This window comes from Crinia signifera, chromosome 12, assembly GCF_055691185.1.
Source record: "Crinia signifera chromosome 12, ASM5569118v1, whole genome shotgun sequence".
Classification (NCBI taxonomy): domain Eukaryota; kingdom Metazoa; phylum Chordata; class Amphibia; order Anura; family Myobatrachidae; genus Crinia; species Crinia signifera.
Window position 1 is genome coordinate 31,755,892 of NC_139228.1, and position 18,967 is coordinate 31,774,858.

Genomic DNA, 18,967 nt, shown 5'->3' on the forward strand with positions numbered 1-18,967 from the left:
AATTAAATATAGTCTGAAAGGCAACGATTTTCATTCAATCCAGCATAGCATTAAAAGGGATCAGTGGAAAAGGGGCACATGTTATACAATTATTTGCTCCCCTATTTTACCAGATTCACTGTATGTTGCTGCTGGTGAGAAATGGGCACATGCCACTAAGTTAGAAGTTAAGGCCCCATTCCACTAGTCCGATTTGGCCAAATTTCACCTGATTCCGATGGATCGGGCCAAGAAGTCGGGTGAAAAGTGTCCACATTGGATGTGTTTGACATCCGATTTGAAGTTGTCACGTGCGCATCAGATCGGAGTCAGAGATTGGACCTGCTTGCGGGGAATGGAACCTGGCGGCTCAAGGGAGATCAGCTGCAACTTCTCCCCTTGGTAGGGGTCCTTTAGTGGCGTAGACACTAGATAGCAGAAGCTATAGGCAGAAAAAAATCTAAAATCGATGCAGGGGAGGCCATTGCCACTTTTCCACTGAGCCCCTCAGTTGTGGCTCCTTTGTCTTCCGGCTGAGCCATTTTGCTCTATCTTTCCAAGACCCTGCCGGAATCATTTAAACTATTTTTGTCTAAGTCAATTCTTTTATAATTTTGGGTGTGATTGAAAAAGCCATTTTTGTTTATTTAATAAAATAATAAATATACTATAGGTAATTAGCAATAATGAAAATGAAGCTACTTTTGTTTTTTAAAGTGTCTCCCTGAGTCATCCAATTGAAAGCTGATGTATTTATTTATATTGTCGTGGCTTTTGTGGCCTGGATAGAAGCCATGTTCCTTTCCCTCAATGAACCACAAATAGATGTACTGTATACAAAGTGTGTTTAAGGGTTAGAGATTGATCAAACACTGTAGCATTACGTTATCTGTGTTGATTAATGGAGCAGTCCTTGTCGCTGCCTCTATTATCTCATTCAAGTTTTTACTACCTGTATTTCAGCAGTTACTGTGTAAGCACAAGTCCCAAGTCTCCTTGCAGGCTGGGCGTGCCGGAACTGGTAGTTGGGGACGAGGGAGAAAGAAAAATGTACACCCCCCCAAATATTGCTATCCCTACCCCATCTGAGTTTTAGAAATCTTGCCCTTATCGTGTAGTAACCATGAGTGCCAGTTAGCTGCGACTGAACACTGATAATACTGAGGCCCTCATGATAGGTCAAAGGACAAAATTGCAGCATTGCTAACAAACTTGGGTGTCCGGTTGATAGATCTACAATAAAAAGATAGTAGGTTATGCCCCAAACGGTTGTCCTACAAAAATTTGGCATGTAAAAGGTAGACAGTGCTGAAGGTTGACAGATTATAAAGGTTGACTTGATTTTGGTCAACACACATATAGTCAACTCAAGTTGTTTCTTAAATTTTTTCAGCTATGTTACCATTTACAATCAAGAATTAAATGACAAGGACTTGTGTCATCCACTTCCCCGTTAAGTTACACTATATACACTTTAACCTTTCAGGAAGATTTGTACAGCAAGACAGGTATATATTTAAAAGGATTCAGTACGAAATCCCAGGGGACGAAATACCGACGCCGGAATCCGGCTGCCGAAATACCAACAAGGGGGGGACGTGGATCGCCACCCCTTGGGGGTCCGGTGCCTCGCTACGCTCGGCACACTATTTTAGTCTCCATCTGTGGGTGTCGTGGACACCTACAGAAGGAGAAATTGCCGGCATTGCGGCGGTCGGGATTCTGGGGTCGGTATTTCGACCGCCGGGATTTTTACTCCATCCAATTTAAAATATGTATGTTTCATAACACATAGTTGTGCCATATACTGTTTTTATATTGACTTCTCCATGTATAAGCATTAATAGATATGCCCCATGGGTGTAGTCAGACTCCCTTGGTGTTATCTCCCTGACATTCGTTTTTATAAGTAGGCGAGTATGGAATGGTGCGGTTGGGTGATTTTTTTTTTTTTCATTTGTGGATTATCTATATATTTACAGTTTCTTATATTTGCAATTTCTTACATAGCGCAGCAGATTCCGTTGCACTTTACAATTGTTGACAGTTATAGAACAAACTGGGTAACAACAGACAGACTTGGAGGTAGGAGGGGGCCCTGCTGCAAGCTTACAATGCGGAAATGCAGATTTAATTTGGTATATTGTTCATTGAAGTTGCGTTTTTCAGCTTTAGCGCAATGTGTATTATTATGGTATTTATAAGGCTTATCTTTCTGCTACAAAATGATCCTACATATTATTTTATATTAATGAAAACTGTAGATGTATTTAAAAAAATTAAGTATAGATTTATTGCAAAGCCCACCGATTAAGAACTAATAATGACTAATGCAGCCCACACACGCACCGATCCCGGCGTGCGTTGTGGGCTTAACTAGCACACATAGCATCGCATCGTATGCCTTGTGCATACAATGTGCATGCGATGCAATGCTGTGCTAGAAAAAGCTAGTACAAAAAGTATGTGCAGCACATACTTTTTGTGCTGTACGATGAGGTGCCGCGGGAGCGCGCACCCCATCGTACAGCTTCGCACCGCCCGCATCGGTGCGTGTGTGGCCTCCTTAATAAGTATAGTAAATATGCAGCTTTACAAACAAAAAAAAAAGTGCAGTTGGTCTATACCAAGGGTAGCCAACTCCAGTCCTCGAGAGCTACCAACAGGTCAAGTTTTCCAGCTCCTCACAGGTACACAGATGCACTCTTTCCTGCCTGACTTATTTATTTATTTACAGATTCTTATATAGCACATTTTAAAAGATCCACAGGTGGAGCAAAATACTTTACTTGTGATTCTGTGAGGAGACCTGGAAAACATTAACTGTTGGTAGCTCTCAAGGACCGGAGTTGGCTAACCCTGGTCTATACTCTAAAGCAGTGGTTCCCAAACCTGGTCTTCAAGTACCCCCAACAGTTTAACCGTTTTAAAGGTCACGCGACAGTTGCACTCATTATTCTGACACATTTTAGAAGATCCACAGGTGGAATTATTTCCACAGGTTGAATTCTGCGAGGAGACCTGGAAAACATGAACTGTTATGGGTTCCTGAGGACCAAGATTGGGAACCACTGCTCATATCTAAAAAAAAAAAAGAGTAAAAAATCAACATATGCGGTTGGGACTCTCTCTGGGAATTGGGGACTATGCCGGAGTAGTATTCTTACTCTTCTATTGGCTAAACATAGAAGGGCTGTCACATGCACTCCACACAAGCCTGATACTGAACATTGATCGTTATGGCTATATTTGGAATATAATGATTTTTTTTTCCAATAAGTTGGAAGAAGGGTTAAAGCCAGTGGTTCCCAAATGTGTTCCTCAAGGCACCTCAACAGTCAAGGTTTTAGGGGTGTCCCTGCTTGTGCACAGATGGCATAATCAAATGAAGAACTACTAATTGAGTCACCTGTGCCCAAGCATGGCAATCCTTAACTCTTGGACATTTGGGGTACCCTAATGACCATGTTTAAGAACCTCTGCATTACACCATAACCCTATCTGCCCATTTAAAAATCATCTAATCATTTAGTAGTGCATTTACGGAACAGGTTTTCCTGTGCATAGAGCAGCCCTTATTCTACATGGATGCTTTTATGACAAAGGGCAACACTTCAGCAAGGAGCCTCCGGGCTATAGTATATCAGAATAAATGCCACACTGACGGTTTGTTAATACTGTAATAGGTCACCTCATTAAGTATAACTTTGATCATATGAACTGTAGCATATTCAACATGTAACCATCCATTATATCAACCTATTGCGTTACGAAGATTCTGTGTCTCGAGAAATGTAATTAGGTTGTTACCAGAGCATTGCTAATGACAGTAAAGTAATGCAATCCAAAGACACCTGTAGGAGTATATGACTGAGACTGAGCCTTTGTCTTCAGGAGCAGTTCAAACATACTCAAGTGCTAATCTTCTGTAAATCCCATCCCACATCACCACAGTTATTGTTTTAATCAGCTAACTCTTTCATTTCTGTGGGTGGAAGCAATAAAGAGATTGATTAACCTGTCCATGATTGAAGAAATCCAGTCGAGAAGCGTCCGCTTTAGTACAAACCAATAACTCGCCAGATTACTTTTTAATTTTAGTTGTGGAACCCCCCCACTCTGTATAACCATATAAGCCCCATAACTGCATACTTTCACTAGGTACAAACTAATAAGAAGTGGATTTTATTAAAAGTAATGGCAACATGAAAAAATGCACATTAGTGTTTTTGTTATACTTGTCTTTATACATTAAGATTTTTTTGGTACTTATGTAGTAACTGGGCTGCCGATTTTTTGATTGTATGCCTTAACTTAAGGCATACAATCAGATGCGATGCGATATCGCATCGCATACGACCATATCGCATGCGATGCGATGACCCGATTTTTCCATAGGATTCACTTGTTAAAATGGTCTGAGTCCATTTTAACATGGAATTCAATGGAAAAAAGGGGTCCTTTTCATACCCCTACTATCCAAGTGGGCATGGAGTTGGATATAAACCTGTGGCGAGCGTAGCGAGCCCCGCGAGGGGACGGTATTCTTTGTCCCCTCGCGGGGCTTGCTACGCTCGCCACGCTTCGATGCATGCGATGGACCCGATTTTTCCATAGGATTCAATGTTAAAATGGACTGAGTCACATGGAATTCAATGGGAAAAGGGCTCCTTTTCATACCCCTACTATCCAAGTGGGCATGGAGTTGGATATAAACCTGTGGGCGAGCGTAGCGAGCCACCAAGCCCGAAGCGTGGCGAGCGTAGGGGTATGAAAAGGAGCCCTTTTCCCATTGAATTCCATGTGACTCAGTCCATTTTAACATTGAATCCTATGGAAAAATCGGGTCCATCGCATGCGATATGGTCGGCTGCGATGCGATGCGATGGACCCGATTTCAAAATCGGCAGCCCAGTTACTACATAAGTACCATTTTTTAAAGTTGATTTTGATTACTGGAGTGTCAGACACTCATCAATTTCTCTGGAGAGCAATTACCTGCTGCAAGGAATGTGGGGACAGCATTTAGATCATGGGGGACATTTATCAGAGCTTGGAAAGAGATGAGGTCCAAACCAATCAGCTATGGCTATTTATTTGACAGACACTGATTGATTGGTTAGGTAGTTTATCTACCTCTACTTTAACTCTCTCCAAACATTGATAATTCTTCCCTTTGTGATGCCCAAACCACCAGGGAAACACTGAGTTTGCCTTGCTGTGGTTACTGATGTGGGTGGGACTTAATGTGATTGGCCACTGTCTTGCACAATTTGCCATGAACCGCCCATCTCATTATTCGAATAATAAGGAACACACTTGTTTTCCCTCTAGGTATGAGCTACAACATTTAAAGGATCACTGCCAAAAGCAGGCACAATATAAAGGCCTGTGAATTATGTGTAAGTGGTTGTACAGTAATAACTATACAAAAGACATTACTTTGGGACATTGATGGATATTTGGCATAATATTTGTGACCTAAGGGCCTCTGGTGTGCACACTGAATTCCTGATAGGAAATATTATATCCTATTCTAATATTAATATAACGTCTGATCACCGTGCTAGAGTTACCTATAATAATTTCTACGGTTTTCAGAGCACTGGAATTACTTTGGGTCTGATGAGAACCTGGGTCCGTTGGCCGTTAGTATTCGCAGAGAAAAACTGGAAGACGCAAAAGAAAATGGGCCTCAGTACAACTACAGGATGATCTTCAGAACCAGTGAGGTAAAGTTTTTTTTATTTATCTCTATGTTGTGTTTCATTCTTATTACGTTGTGAGCCATTCGTTTCATAAAAAATTGGATGAATTGTATATTTCCTTTGACACCCAAGGGTTAAAATGAAGATTACCGTTATCAGGACTGACCTCAGTCTATCTTCTACATGGAGGAGTGTCCTGGTTTACATTCCTGTGTATGTTCCCAGCTTATCCCTTCCCTTCTATCAATATTTACTCCAGTGTAGTGACAAAAAAGGGTGTGCTGGATTCTGCTGCGGGGCACATTCTTGGAGGAAATTGGAACGGTAATTTTAGCAGAAATTAGTATCTTAGAAAGCAGCCCCTGAAGCTACAGTAGTCTGTAGACATCCGTTAGAAAGATGTATTAGTTGTTAAGGAAGTTGAAATTCCTAGTACATTAAGTCAAACTTGTTTTTAGTTTGCATGCATTCATAACATCAGTAAATCACCATTCTTTCTATAAATCACTGTTACTATCTATGAGTCGCAAAAGTTAAGCCCCCTACACACTAGTCGACTCCCTGCCGACACTAATATTTGCATCGGCGGGGTTCCGGCATCGGCTAGTGCATTCACACTTACCAATGGCAGGAGGGTTGCGACGGGCAGCTGCAGCATGGCCGTCATTACCGGTGACCTCCCTCGTCTGAACATGCAGGGTGAGGGAGGGGATCGCAAACAATGTGTAAGAGCGTGTTTCATTAACGATATTGAGTGTACACACTAGATGATATTGTGAACAATATCGCTCAGAAAGCCCTTTCTGAGCGATAGTGCACACCATATCGCCTAGTGTGTATGGGGCTTTACTTTCACCAGTCAATCTGAACGGACCTCTACAGAAGTCTTTCACTGTTGCAAATGCCATAAGGTGGGTTAGTCTTAATTTGTGGACTCTGTCCCACATTGAGATATTTGGGCAGTATGGTTATGTTCATTGCTGCTTTACATCAAACAGGTGAATAATGGGTGCCATGTGTTTCTGTTGGTTTACGTGGTAATGAATGAGTGTTCATAGATGAGGTGGTTAGAAAGAGCCTAGTATAGTAAAAAATCTCTTTTATGCCTGATGGTACTATCAGGCTATCAATACCATTTTTATTGTGCAGTCAACGACCCATTATTAGGCGATAACACACGGGATCCGGAATAAGTCCTTGGGCCCACGTGTTATCGGATATGATAAGCCCATGAGCAGCTTTTCTGGGGCTCTGCTTTGTGCGACTGAGATGTACAAAGCAGAATCCCAGATAAGTGTTGGCTGACCGGAATAATTAGATATCCTCCGGGTGATCCACTATGTGTGCCAATAAGATACTGCCCTAGGTGGTTTGGTCTTTCTGAATATGAATACTTTATTATACTTTGAGTCTAGTTTACAGCCCTTTTGTATATTTTATGAACCATTCATTCTTTGAAAAAGACATCAGGCTGCTCTGCATAGTGTGTAAGCACTTCCTCTGTGCCGACATGTGAAGGTGGATGTAACTATAGCTCCCAAGGGGCACCACCACATGACTGTACCGCATAGCCTTGATGCAACTCATCTAATCCTCTGGATCCCTGCTCTTCAGCAGCATGCAGAACCTGACTACATGTCCGCACAACAGCGGTACTGTAATGCTTCTGCTGCTTTTAATACGAACCTTGACAATGATGAGCGTCAACCAAAAAAACTTAAATAATCCCTAGGGGTTTCTGCAGACCACAGGTTGTACAGCCTTAATGGGGGTTTGCACTTGTAAATGGCACAATACAGTATGTTACATATAAAGGGGGCGGCGGACAGTAATTAACAATTTTCATGGCACTCAGCAAAAAAGTAAAATTGCTCTCCAGGGCCTATCTGATTGCTAACATTCCAGCTAATATGAATACAAGAATGAACGGCGCTCAAACATTTTTTAAGTTAAAGTATATTGTGACTTTGTTCAAAATATTATTTTTAATTCGAAAACTCCTTAAGTGTCCTCCCTTTTCTCTCTGTATATAGTATATTGTAATGCAATTCACCTCAGCTCCCTTAGGTGGGGGTGTTTGCAGGTTAGAAGGCGCTAGGATGAAGCAGTGAGACCTTGCACCTGCCCTGTTCATTTATGTTCTGAGATTATATGAATGAACATTCAAATCTTGGGCTATTTTTTTAATTATTCAATTGTATCCATCATCGTGCTTCTACTGCATAAACTTATTAATTTACACTTTCTCAACCGAAGTGTAGACCTAGAACAGCAAAGGCTTGGGATGTCCCTAACAGAAAATGTGTTCTGTATGAGTGCATCTACTTTTCCCCATGAAACAATGTGAATAATGAGGCCTACACACAGTGAGATGTGAGTTGAGCCATACAATATGTGCTATACAATTTGGACTGTACACACAGTACGAGTAGACTGCACATACTATTTTTCCTTGCAATATTGACTACCTGGGAGCATGCACAGTGGGATTTGAACTAGACACAATGCAATTTGAACTAAAAATATCAAATTGAGCGCAAATACTGAATATTATGTATGGCATGATGTACTGACATGACTGAACTGATCTAACGCACACTTGAAACTGATTTGCTTTATTTTTCTTTTGTTTTATTTTCCATTTTTGTTTTGTTGTATTACGTTATGTTTGTTATGTTTTTTGTTATTATGCATTGAAAAACACAATAAAAAATACATGATTTAAAAAAAAAAATATATCAAATTGCACCATGTGTAGGCCCCATTAGTTTTTGGGGATGTGGTTATTGTAATGATATGGAGGGGGGAAAGGAACAAAGGTGCATTTAGAGGGAAGTTCTCTTAATAGCAGGATACTCAGCCTAGGTTCTTCCACCTCCTCTGAGAGTCAGCACTGGTATTCTACTTCTAATGTAAGAGATTGCAAATTTCTTGGAATGTTTGCACCATTGTAACAGCCTGAAGGACAAAAGTGACACCCATGGTATTCAGAGATGTCCCCTCAATCTCAGAATTACATTTGCTCATAGAAGCATGTAAGCTTAGCAGTAATCCACAACCAAAAAGTAATGAGAAGGTAGTCCTAAATTAGTAGCATGTTGGGCCTTAAACTAGCGTCCTGCTTACATCATACACAGACACACACATCTGTATGTCTCCTAGCCAATTTTCCAGGACCAGTGCCAAGAACCCTGGTATGCACCAGTAAATAAGCTAGTCAGAGAATGCAGTTCTGTAATAATCGAAAAAATGCAGGGTCGCACCGGGACTTTGAAACGGTTCACTCCCGACGCGACCCTGCATTTTGGGATGTTCACATACCCTCAGCGAACCGGCATTATTGTCGGTTTGCTGACATCATCTGAGGGCGTCGCAGGGAGTCGAAGCGTCATCGGGGGCAAGGGAGGAGGCAGCGCTTAAAGCTGGTGCTGCTCCAAGCGCTGCCGCCTCCATAGTGTGAACAGGAAATGGGTCGGGGTCGCTCAACCCATTTAACCCGTTCACACTGCACGGTAATACGGCAGCGAACCGGTAAGAACTCTTATTTTTTACCAGTTCTTATTGCCGTGTTGCTACTCGTTTGCGGGATCTGGTAACCCATTTCATATCGCACTAATTACCGGGTCAAACCCTAAATTCCTGATAACCTAGACCAATAGTTAGCACTCAATATATTACAAATAAAATATATTGTGAAGCCGATTTTAAATAGCTTCTTCACAATGAAACACTAGTTCTAACAGAAGACCGTAGTTGCACTACTGCATACTATTGTGCTCTCCGTTTAGTAATAATTTCCCTATAGATTGTGAGCTTGCGAGCAGGGCCCGCCTACATTTTTGACTGTCTAACTACCCAGTTTGTGTTATCACTCTTTCCAGTTGTAAAACACAACAGAATATTTTTGCGCTCCGTAAGGAACTGTTAATGAATAAATAATGACAATAGATGATTTAAATTGCAGATTCTTTTTTTTAGAATCCAATTATAAAATGCAATGGTATCTCCTAGCGCTGTATAAGTAATGGTAATAAAGAAATGTTCCTAACGCAGTGTATTTGCTGGAATTCAATATCCAATAAATTGTAATATGGACCGTTCCACTTCTCCTTATTTATTGTATCCGTTTCTGGTGTCTTCATCGCATTCCGGAAATACTTTAGGCTTACAGCACAAGAGCAGACTGTCTGACTGCTGAGTTTGACCCCTTAAGAAGAAGGACATGTTACTTAAGGGTTTCAGGTCGTGTAATTGGCAAGATACAGGATCTGCATCTTTCCAACAGTTTTAACGAACCAAATATAGCAACAAGCCTTCTATAGCATGTAAATGTCACAGATCACCAGAGTAAGCAATCATGTTAAATGAAAGGATAATCATCTCACCATCTCTGTAATTGTGTGTGTGTGTGTGTGTGTATATGTATGAATGTATGTATGTATGTATATATATATATATATATATATATATATATATATATATATATATACACACACCCATATATACCCCCCCCCAAAAAAAAAATCCCCGTATTGTAAGTCCTTACACAACATCGCTGCAGCCAGTGAAGAGAGAGAATGTTGCTTTTGAATGATCTGTCACTATACATGAACATTTCGTGTTCTGTGTACTGTGCTTTAACTATCTCTGTACTGCGTGAGTCATTGTAGATGGTGGGGGAAGCAATCTGGTGGTTTGAAGGCGAATATGGCTGCGGACACTGTAGCGCTGTAGAAAGAATTAATAGTTTGTTAAAAAAATATGTATTGCAGGTACTCTTTACTTAGAAGGGCGCCCACGATTTTGATCGTGGGCATCGTTAGTAAAAAATCTCGGGCATCTCGGTGATTGAATGCACTAAAAAATCGGGTGCGATCAACCGACGAGATGCCCGAGATTTCCCATAGGGAACAATGTTAAATGTCCCAATTGACCCAATTTTCCTGTTCAATGCCTCAATTGACCCGATTTTTCCATAGGAAACAATGTTAAATGGGCCACAGAGGCCAAATAGGCACCCTGAAGTGTATAATGGCCACCCGAATTGTTAACGCCACCCCACGATCAACGTCAACCCGATGCGTGGCGAGCGCAGCGAGCCCGCGAGGGGCGGCGGTACGCATCCTACGACCTTTTCATACCCCCACTATCCACGTCGGCGTGGAGTTGAGAATAGAAAGTGTGGCGAGCGCAGCGAGCCACCGAGCCCGAAGCGTGGCGAGCGCAGCGAGCCCCGCGAGGGTACGCGGACAGCTGTGAAGCCCGCGAGGGGACGCGGATACCTGTGAAGGTATCCGCGTCCCCTCGCGGGGCTCGCTGCGCTCGCCACGCTTCGGGCTCGGTGGCTCGCTGCGCTCGCCACACTTTCTATTCTCAACTCCACGCCGACGTGGATAGTGGGGGTATGAAAAGGTCGTAGGAAGCGTACCGCCGCCCCTCGCGGGCTCGCTGCGCTCGCCACGCTTCGGGTTGACGTTGATCGTGGGGTGGCGTTAACAATTCGGGTGGCCATTATTCACTTCAGGGTGCCTATTTGGCCTCTGTGGCCCATTTAACATTGTTTCCTATGGAAAAATTGGGTCAATTGAGGCATTGAACAGGAAAATCGGGTCAATTGAGACATTTAACATTGTTCCCTATGGGAAATCTCGGGCATCTCGTCGGTTGATCGCACCCGATTTTTTAGTGCATTCAATCCCCGAGATGCCCGAGATGGGCGCCCTTCTAAGTAAAGAGTACCGTATTGCATTTTAACACCTGCTTTGTCTGGATTGTCCATTCTTTAAGCTAGAAAAGAAAAAGCTTAGAACTTATGTACTAAAATATATTTTGGTTTTTCACGTGACTGTTTTAAAGAATCATTAAGAGATTGTTTTGTCTTGCTGAGATAGTTGAACAACTGTGAAAGTAATTTGCATATTAATACGGCATACTTGGTACTTGACTGTTGAATTTTCCAATTAGCAAATATACTGCATAGTTAAATTAGCTATATGTTGTGACCAATGTACCAACATTTCTTGAAAAAATATTTTCCATCTGTATGAGAGCAAATAAAAATGTTAGGAGCTCACGATGAACTATGCTGTAGACATAGGAGTATTGCCTTCCATATTGGGATAACAGTAATTATTCCATATTTATTTTTGTTTATTTGTTTAGTTTTGTGGTAATTTGATAGTGTAACCTTGCTTTAGGGTCATTCTCTGAAACTAAATATTGCTAACTACCCCTCACCTCTATGAGTTGCAGTACTGCCAATGACCACTAGAGGCCACCCAGTGGACCAAATTACTCTTTAATGTGCTAAAAGAGGTCATAACAGAAAGTGAAAGCAATTTTTGCAGGGACAATGGTCCGTTTCAAACTTGCTTGATATGGAGAGAGGGAGTGGTAAAGACAGATTGGAAGTATGGGCAGATGGGGACTGGGGGAAGGGTGTAGAGTTTGTGGGCTAAAAACTGTCACAGCTCAAAGTGGAAGTACATTGAAACTAACGTAACAAATTATGAAGGGACTATTATTTGATACCAAATACAAATTCGAAAGAAAAAAAAACAATCTTTTTTTTTTTTAACTGGTATAACACTTTTAAGTATTAAGAATTTAATAACCTTGTAATTGTTGCTTTAATTTCCTTAGCGATGGTACAAATTGAATATGATCTAAAAAAAATTCTTGCTCTTAATCATCTTGTCTCTTTATCCCATTTTTCTTTATCAAGTCAGCACTTACCCCAATCTGATAGAAATGACTTTTGTCAAATTTAAGTTCCTAATGAGCGATATTAATCATCATTTTTCAAGTTCATTGCGGAATTATTGAGTCTATACAAATACTGCGCATGAGGAAATGAGGGGTTATCCATTAGTATTAAATGCCCTTAATGTAAGGACTTGTTCTGCCTTTGAGCTGATAAGGTGTTATGTGACCTATATATTCTTTTGCTGTCTTTTAGCTGATGACGTTACGGGGCTCAGTTCTTGAAGATGCTATTCCATCAACTGCAAAGCATGGGACAGCAAGAGGGCTGCCGCTTAAGGAGGTACTTGAGCACATTGTCCCTGAGCTGAATGTACAGTGTCTACGACTGGCCTTCAACACGCCAAAGGTTACGGAGCAGCTCATGAAACTAGATGAACAAGGGGTATGTACCGCACTATGTGGTCTGATGTCATTTCCTGCTTTCATTGCATTGGATGAGTGTTGTGTTTACGTCAGTGGATGGAGGCTTTTAAAGAAAAGTCGAGTCCCACCCATCTGTAAATGCAGGTGGTGGAGTATATCATTAGTTTGTCTCATGCTGATGCTGGAACTCCACCGGGTCCCATCGCTAACGAGGTCACCGGGCACATACACGTTGGGTTGTACCGGGCCGTATACTGGTTTTAGTTTGCCAGCCCACTGTAATTGCATTATTTTGCTATTGCAGGAAATACATAAGTGGTGTGCTCTACATACTGTATGTAGAATTGTTTGTATTGTTTGTATATTGGTGTACGCACAATGTCTTGGTGACACCTGGACTTGTCCAGTGGTGATCCAATATGTCTTCATGGGAACCTCAGGTTAAATGGATGTTTTTGTTACAGTATATTTGTGCCTGACTAGGACCATTGCAAGCTGTGTGATCCTGTCTGATCAGACACAGATGTGCTCTGAAACTAAATATTACCAGAGATCAATACTTTCTGGGCAGAACTGTACAGTTTGGAAATTAGGAATATATATTTTTTGAAGGTACAAAAGATTGAGTCCAAGGAGAATGTCTTTTTTTTTCTTTCTTTTTCATCCAAGCAGAATGAAATCCATTCCTGTGTATTAACTGCTTAACATCCAACCATGGCGGCATTGGTTGTTAAATGTGTATCTGCATGTCATAGGTAGAGTTTAAATGCCCATTACTAGGGTACCAAAGTAACAATGCATTAACCAATTACTTGTTTTGATGGATTCAGTATTGAATCCCGGCGGTCGGGATCCCGGCGTTCAGAATCCCGAAGCCGGAATCCCGACAGCCGAAATGCCGACAAGGGGGGGACGTGGATCGCCCCCCCCCCCCCTGCAGGCTCGCTGCGCTCGCCACGCAGCGGGCCCAGTGCCTCGCTACGCTCGGCACACTAATTTATTCTCCCTCCAGGGGTGTCGTGGACACCCCAGGAGGGAGAAAGTGTCGGCATTTAGGCTGTCGGGATTCCGGCGTCGGGATTCTGAACGCCGGGATCCCGACCGCCGGGATTGTAACTGCATCCCGTTTTTATTATGCTTAGGAAGGATGCGCTCTGCGACTTTTCCAGGGGGTGGGGGGGTTTCTGGGTGGGAACCGATACTCCTCAAGCCATCTGGGGGCATCACTGGAGGCAGGATTGTAATCGATACATTGCATGCAGCCCTTCTCCATGTAATGTACCGCATGTGATCCCGTTCCCCGCCGTGTGGAGGGGGTCCGAGTTGGAGTTCGGACGGGCAGCACATGAACCTCCGACTCCGGTCCAATATACACTTCCGTCATACACATGTGATTTTGGCAGATTTCACCTGATTTCTCAGCCCGATCCACCGGAATCGGGTGAAATCGAGCTCAAGTGGCATAGTGTATGGGGGGGGGTCTTACGATATGTTCGGTCATTTTTACGGTAATTTGGCATTTCATTGTTTTGTTGTAATTAGGCTTCATAGCCAATAACTATTCTTCCAATATGGATCAGTGTTCTCATCAACATATTTTTTTGTTAAATAGTTATTAAAACATTAAATGTTGAAAACAAAAATTTTAAAATCTTTGAAGTAACTTTTTTTAATAGTGGGGGGATTTTTTTTCCAGCAGTCCCTCACAGTAGGCTTTTTTTATCTATTATTTGAGTCTGCCATATTTATTATTTATTTATTTTATTAACAGTTTCTTATATAGCACACACATATTCCACAGCGCTTTACAGAGAATATATAGCGCACACATATTCCGCAGCGCTTTACAGAGAATATTTTGAACATTCACATCAGTCCCTGCCCCAGTGGAGCTTACAATCTATATTCCCTATCACATATACACGCATACACAGACATTCTAGGGTTAATTTTTGTTGGGAGCCAATTAACCTACCAGTATATTTTTGCACTGTGGGAGGAAACCGGAGTACCTGGAGTAAACCCGCGCAAGTACGGGGAGAATATACAAACTCCGCACAGTAAAAGCCATGGTGGGGATTGAACCCATGACCTCAGCGCTGTGAGGCAGTAATGCTAACCATTACACCATCCGTACTGCCATATTCTTCTACTTCTTCTTCTTCTTATTCTTTATTTTGTCAAGGTGCCCATACACGTGCCGATATGTGTGCTGTGCGTTTTGTACTTCATTTGTGCTGTGCGATTTTGGCACTTGAAGGGGGATGCGATGCAATGCGATTTACTGTACTGTGCGGGTGCAATGCGATTTTAGCCTTTTTTTTTTTTTTGGAGTTTATAGTTAAGTAATTTACATCTCATTGCATCGCATGTACTCCAAAAGTGATTTGATGCAATGTACCACAAAAAATACTGCCTGCAGATACTTTTTGTGCTTTACAATATTGTACCCGCGGGGACGCGCATCGCATCCCCGCAGGTACACGGTGCGATTCTATCCAACTTTAAAAGTTCAAAACGCATGCGATAATCGCAGCGTGTATGGGCACCTTTATTGTTTATAACATTATATATTGTATTATACGTTTTATGTTATGATTATGTGAGTTTGTTAGAGACCAGGACCCTTGTTACAAGGTAGGCGCTGGTACATTATAAAGGCAGTCCAAATGGAGAATGGCACACAACAGCAAGAACACTGTAACGGCGGGCATGCTGAGAACAGTTTGTGAGCTGCAGCTTGCCTGAACTTGCCTTCCCCAATTATTCAGATGCGAGTGTTATTTAAGACATTCATACCCATGACCCACACTTTACAAAGTAATAGGTGTGTCACTGTAACTACTTTCACATGGGTTTGGCCTTGCAATTTGTTTAGCCAAGTACTGTATGTAATTGGCAAGCGGAACAATCTATAAATACACTTCTGAATAATAATATTTCTCTGCACTGAATATTATCATTTCCTTGGCTGATCTGTTTAAGGAGTTTATAAGGTACTTATGTAGTATCTGGGCTGCCGATTTTGTGATTGTATGCCTTACCTTAAGGCATACAATCAGATGCGATGCGATGCGATTCGATGCGATTTTGCATAGGATTCAATGTTAAGAAGGTCCTGTTCATTTCCCCACTATCCAAGTGGGCATAGAGTTGATTTTATATAGCGTGGCGAGCGCAGCGAGCCACCGAGCCCGAAGCGTGGCAAGCGGATGCATATTTCTTAAAAAGTATTCTGTGTCCCCTCGCGGGGCTCGCTACGCTCGCCACGCTTCGGGCTCGGTGGCTCGCTACGCTCGCCACAGGTTTATATCCAACTCCATGCCCACTTGGATAGTGGGGAAAGGAAAAGGACCCCTTTTTCCCATTGAATTCTATGTTAAAATGGACTCAGACCATTTTAACATTGAATCCTATGGAAAAATCTTGACCATCACATCTCATACGATTTGGTCGCATGCGATGCGATACGATGCGATGCGATCCGATACGATTTCTAAATCGGACGCCCAGATACTACATAAGTACCGTTTATAATTCTCTGTTTATTATCTTCTGTTACTTTCTGTCCCAGGGTGGTAATGTAACACGAGTCGGGTGTACTCTGTTTCATGGACACCTGCTAATGTCTACCGATCTGTTTTCTACCGATAGTAAAGTCATTTCAGAAAGAAAGCTCCTTAAAAATGTGCTGCTTTTGCAAAACGGTCAACTACATTTGTTTCAGGCCATAGAAGATTCAAAGAAACCTATGTGTGTAAATAGGGCACTAGAAACAGGTCAGTAAATTTGGGCATCCACCAAACAGATTGCACTGTGAGCAATATCTTGGGAAGCAAGATAGGCCCTGGTTGAGGCAAACTCGTTAATGGTCCACGTTTGCCGTATTTCTCCTGTGGACCTGAACCAAGGAGGAAGTTTTTTTAAGTGAATGTTGGATGAGAACATGTACATTGGTTATCCAGGAAACATCTATGCATTTTCTGGATGTTGGGAACAGTATATGGATCTTCTTTTTTGTATATATTCATGTCGATGACTGAAATAAAACGAAATGATGACATCATGTATATTTCTGAAAGTTGTTTTTTAAGGAGTCTGTGGGTGCTGGCTTTTATATATGGATATTTTATAAATAAATGGTAATAAATATGCTTAAATACACTCTATAGTACCGGAAGTCTGTTTTACATTTTAGTCCTCAATAGGGAAAATTAACTTATAGGAAACCATTCATTTTGTTTGCAATGCACTTCTCTTACTTTGGAAGGAAAAAATGCCGTAAAGGCAGTTGGGGGCGAACGAGCCCTAAGTGCATCTAATTCTGGCACGACAGCATGAAAATAGAGTATTATTATTAAACATCCTATTATTAGTTTGGGATATTAATTAAATAAAGGGGAGGCGATTTCCTGTAACATATTGAGCCATTATATAAACAGCTGTTATACTTACATACTTCGTCTGAATCAGTGAGTCAGAGGTGGTTCACCACACATTGGCTAAGTCATTATTTACTGGTGAACTTGAGTGTGTTGTTTACTCATTAAAGCAATTAGTCTGATTTTACTTTCGGAAACTGGAGTTTTGTTTTATTAGATGCATATATTCTAGTATAGACAAATAATTTTGTTTCTAATACATTATGCTTTTTCTAGAAGGGGTTAACCTGTGTCCCTTTACAAATGAATTCTACCCAGGTCCTGACCAGAGTAGAACACTTGCAGGACCTGGGTAGAGGGCAGTGTAAACGGGTACACCGGGTCATCCGACCCAGCTCCCATTTACAGCAATGGGGAAAGCCCAACCTGTGGACCGCAGCGTCCTGCTGTCAACATGGAGGTTGGACGGGGGGCACACACAGCCTCCGCTGCTGTCTGCTGTACTCTTCAGACAGCGGTGGAGGCAAGGAGGAGGTGAATGAATGCCTGTGTGCAGACGGGGGCTGGGGGCTGCCCAGCAGCTTACCTTGATGCTGGGATTGCTCTCAGCGGTCCCGACTGGGTAATTACTGGTCCTGTCGCTTGGATATAATGTCATCTCCAAGCGCCGCCCCCATTCACACTGCAGGTAGGCACCGCAGTGTAAACGGTGCAAATCCTGGATCCGACCTTGCTTGGATCCGTGTTCCAAATACCAGGTCGGATCCGGGATTTGGGTGTAAAAGGGGTATAACTGTCCACTAAAACTGCCCTTACAAAAGTCAGCAATGATCTTGCTTCAAAATCCAAAGGCTGCTACTCTCTTCTTATTCTTCTTGACTTCTCCATGGCTTTTGACCCTATGGACCACCCTCTCCTCCTTCAAATTATAAATTACCACGGTTTGCATTATGCTGCCATCTACTGGCTGTCCTACCTCTGATTGCTCTCTCTGTCTTCTCTAATGAATCCACATCACTCCTATCACACCCATACTGCTTCACTGCTCCCCCCCCACCCCTCACTACCCACCTGCTGCTCACATTGCTTACATCGGCGGCTTACTACACCATACATCACCCCCTTCTCCCCACTTGCACACTGCACCCTACTGCTCACAGTACACACATACACTGCAAACAGATACATATACCTTACAAGCAGCAGGGTAGTTCCAACAGACTCTTGCTGGTGGATCTACAGTAGCGCCACCTCTCTCTCTTTTTCGCTCTCTATCTCTTTCGGTCTGTGTCTCTCTTCCTGACAGCAGCCTTGATTGTTCTCGTGTAGCTCAGCCCCCTGCTCCCAAGGGGAAATGGTCATCTGTCAGACCAGACTTAGGTCCACAGTCATTAGGTCGACCCCGGAAGGTCGACTGTCCCCAAGGTCGACATGGCTCAAGGTCGACATGGGCCAAGGTTGACATGGTTTTAGGTCGACAGTCATTAGGTCGACATGAGTTTTTCACAGTTTTTTGAGCCGACATGTGCCGACAGGTGGTATTTCATGCCCTACCATCCACTAGGGCATGGTGGGAGAATAAAATAGTGTGCCGAGCGAAGCACTGCGAGGGGCTGCGGTTCGACTCAAACTGTGTCCATGTCAACTGTGTCGACATTCGGGTAAAAAAAACAGTGAAAAACTCATGTTGACCTAATGACTGTCGACCTTGGCCCATGTCGACCTTGGCCCATGTCGACCTTGAGCCATGTCGACCTTGGCCCATGTCGC

General features: G+C 42.5%; 1 protein-coding gene across 5 annotated transcripts in view; it reads left to right on the top strand.

Moving 5' to 3' along the window:
• The window catches only part of SIPA1L1 (signal induced proliferation associated 1 like 1), a 205,250-nt gene that overhangs the window by 126,097 nt on the left and 60,186 nt on the right, over window positions 1–18,967 (top strand). For all 5 annotated transcript variants that reach the window (XM_083166408.1, XM_083166412.1, XM_083166409.1 and 2 more), the window contains 2 exons: window positions 5,581–5,711; window positions 12,646–12,834. In XM_083166408.1, the coding sequence (XP_083022534.1) occupies window positions 5,581–5,711; window positions 12,646–12,834 (320 nt within the window). The remainder of the gene's footprint in view (window positions 1–5,580; window positions 5,712–12,645; window positions 12,835–18,967) is intronic.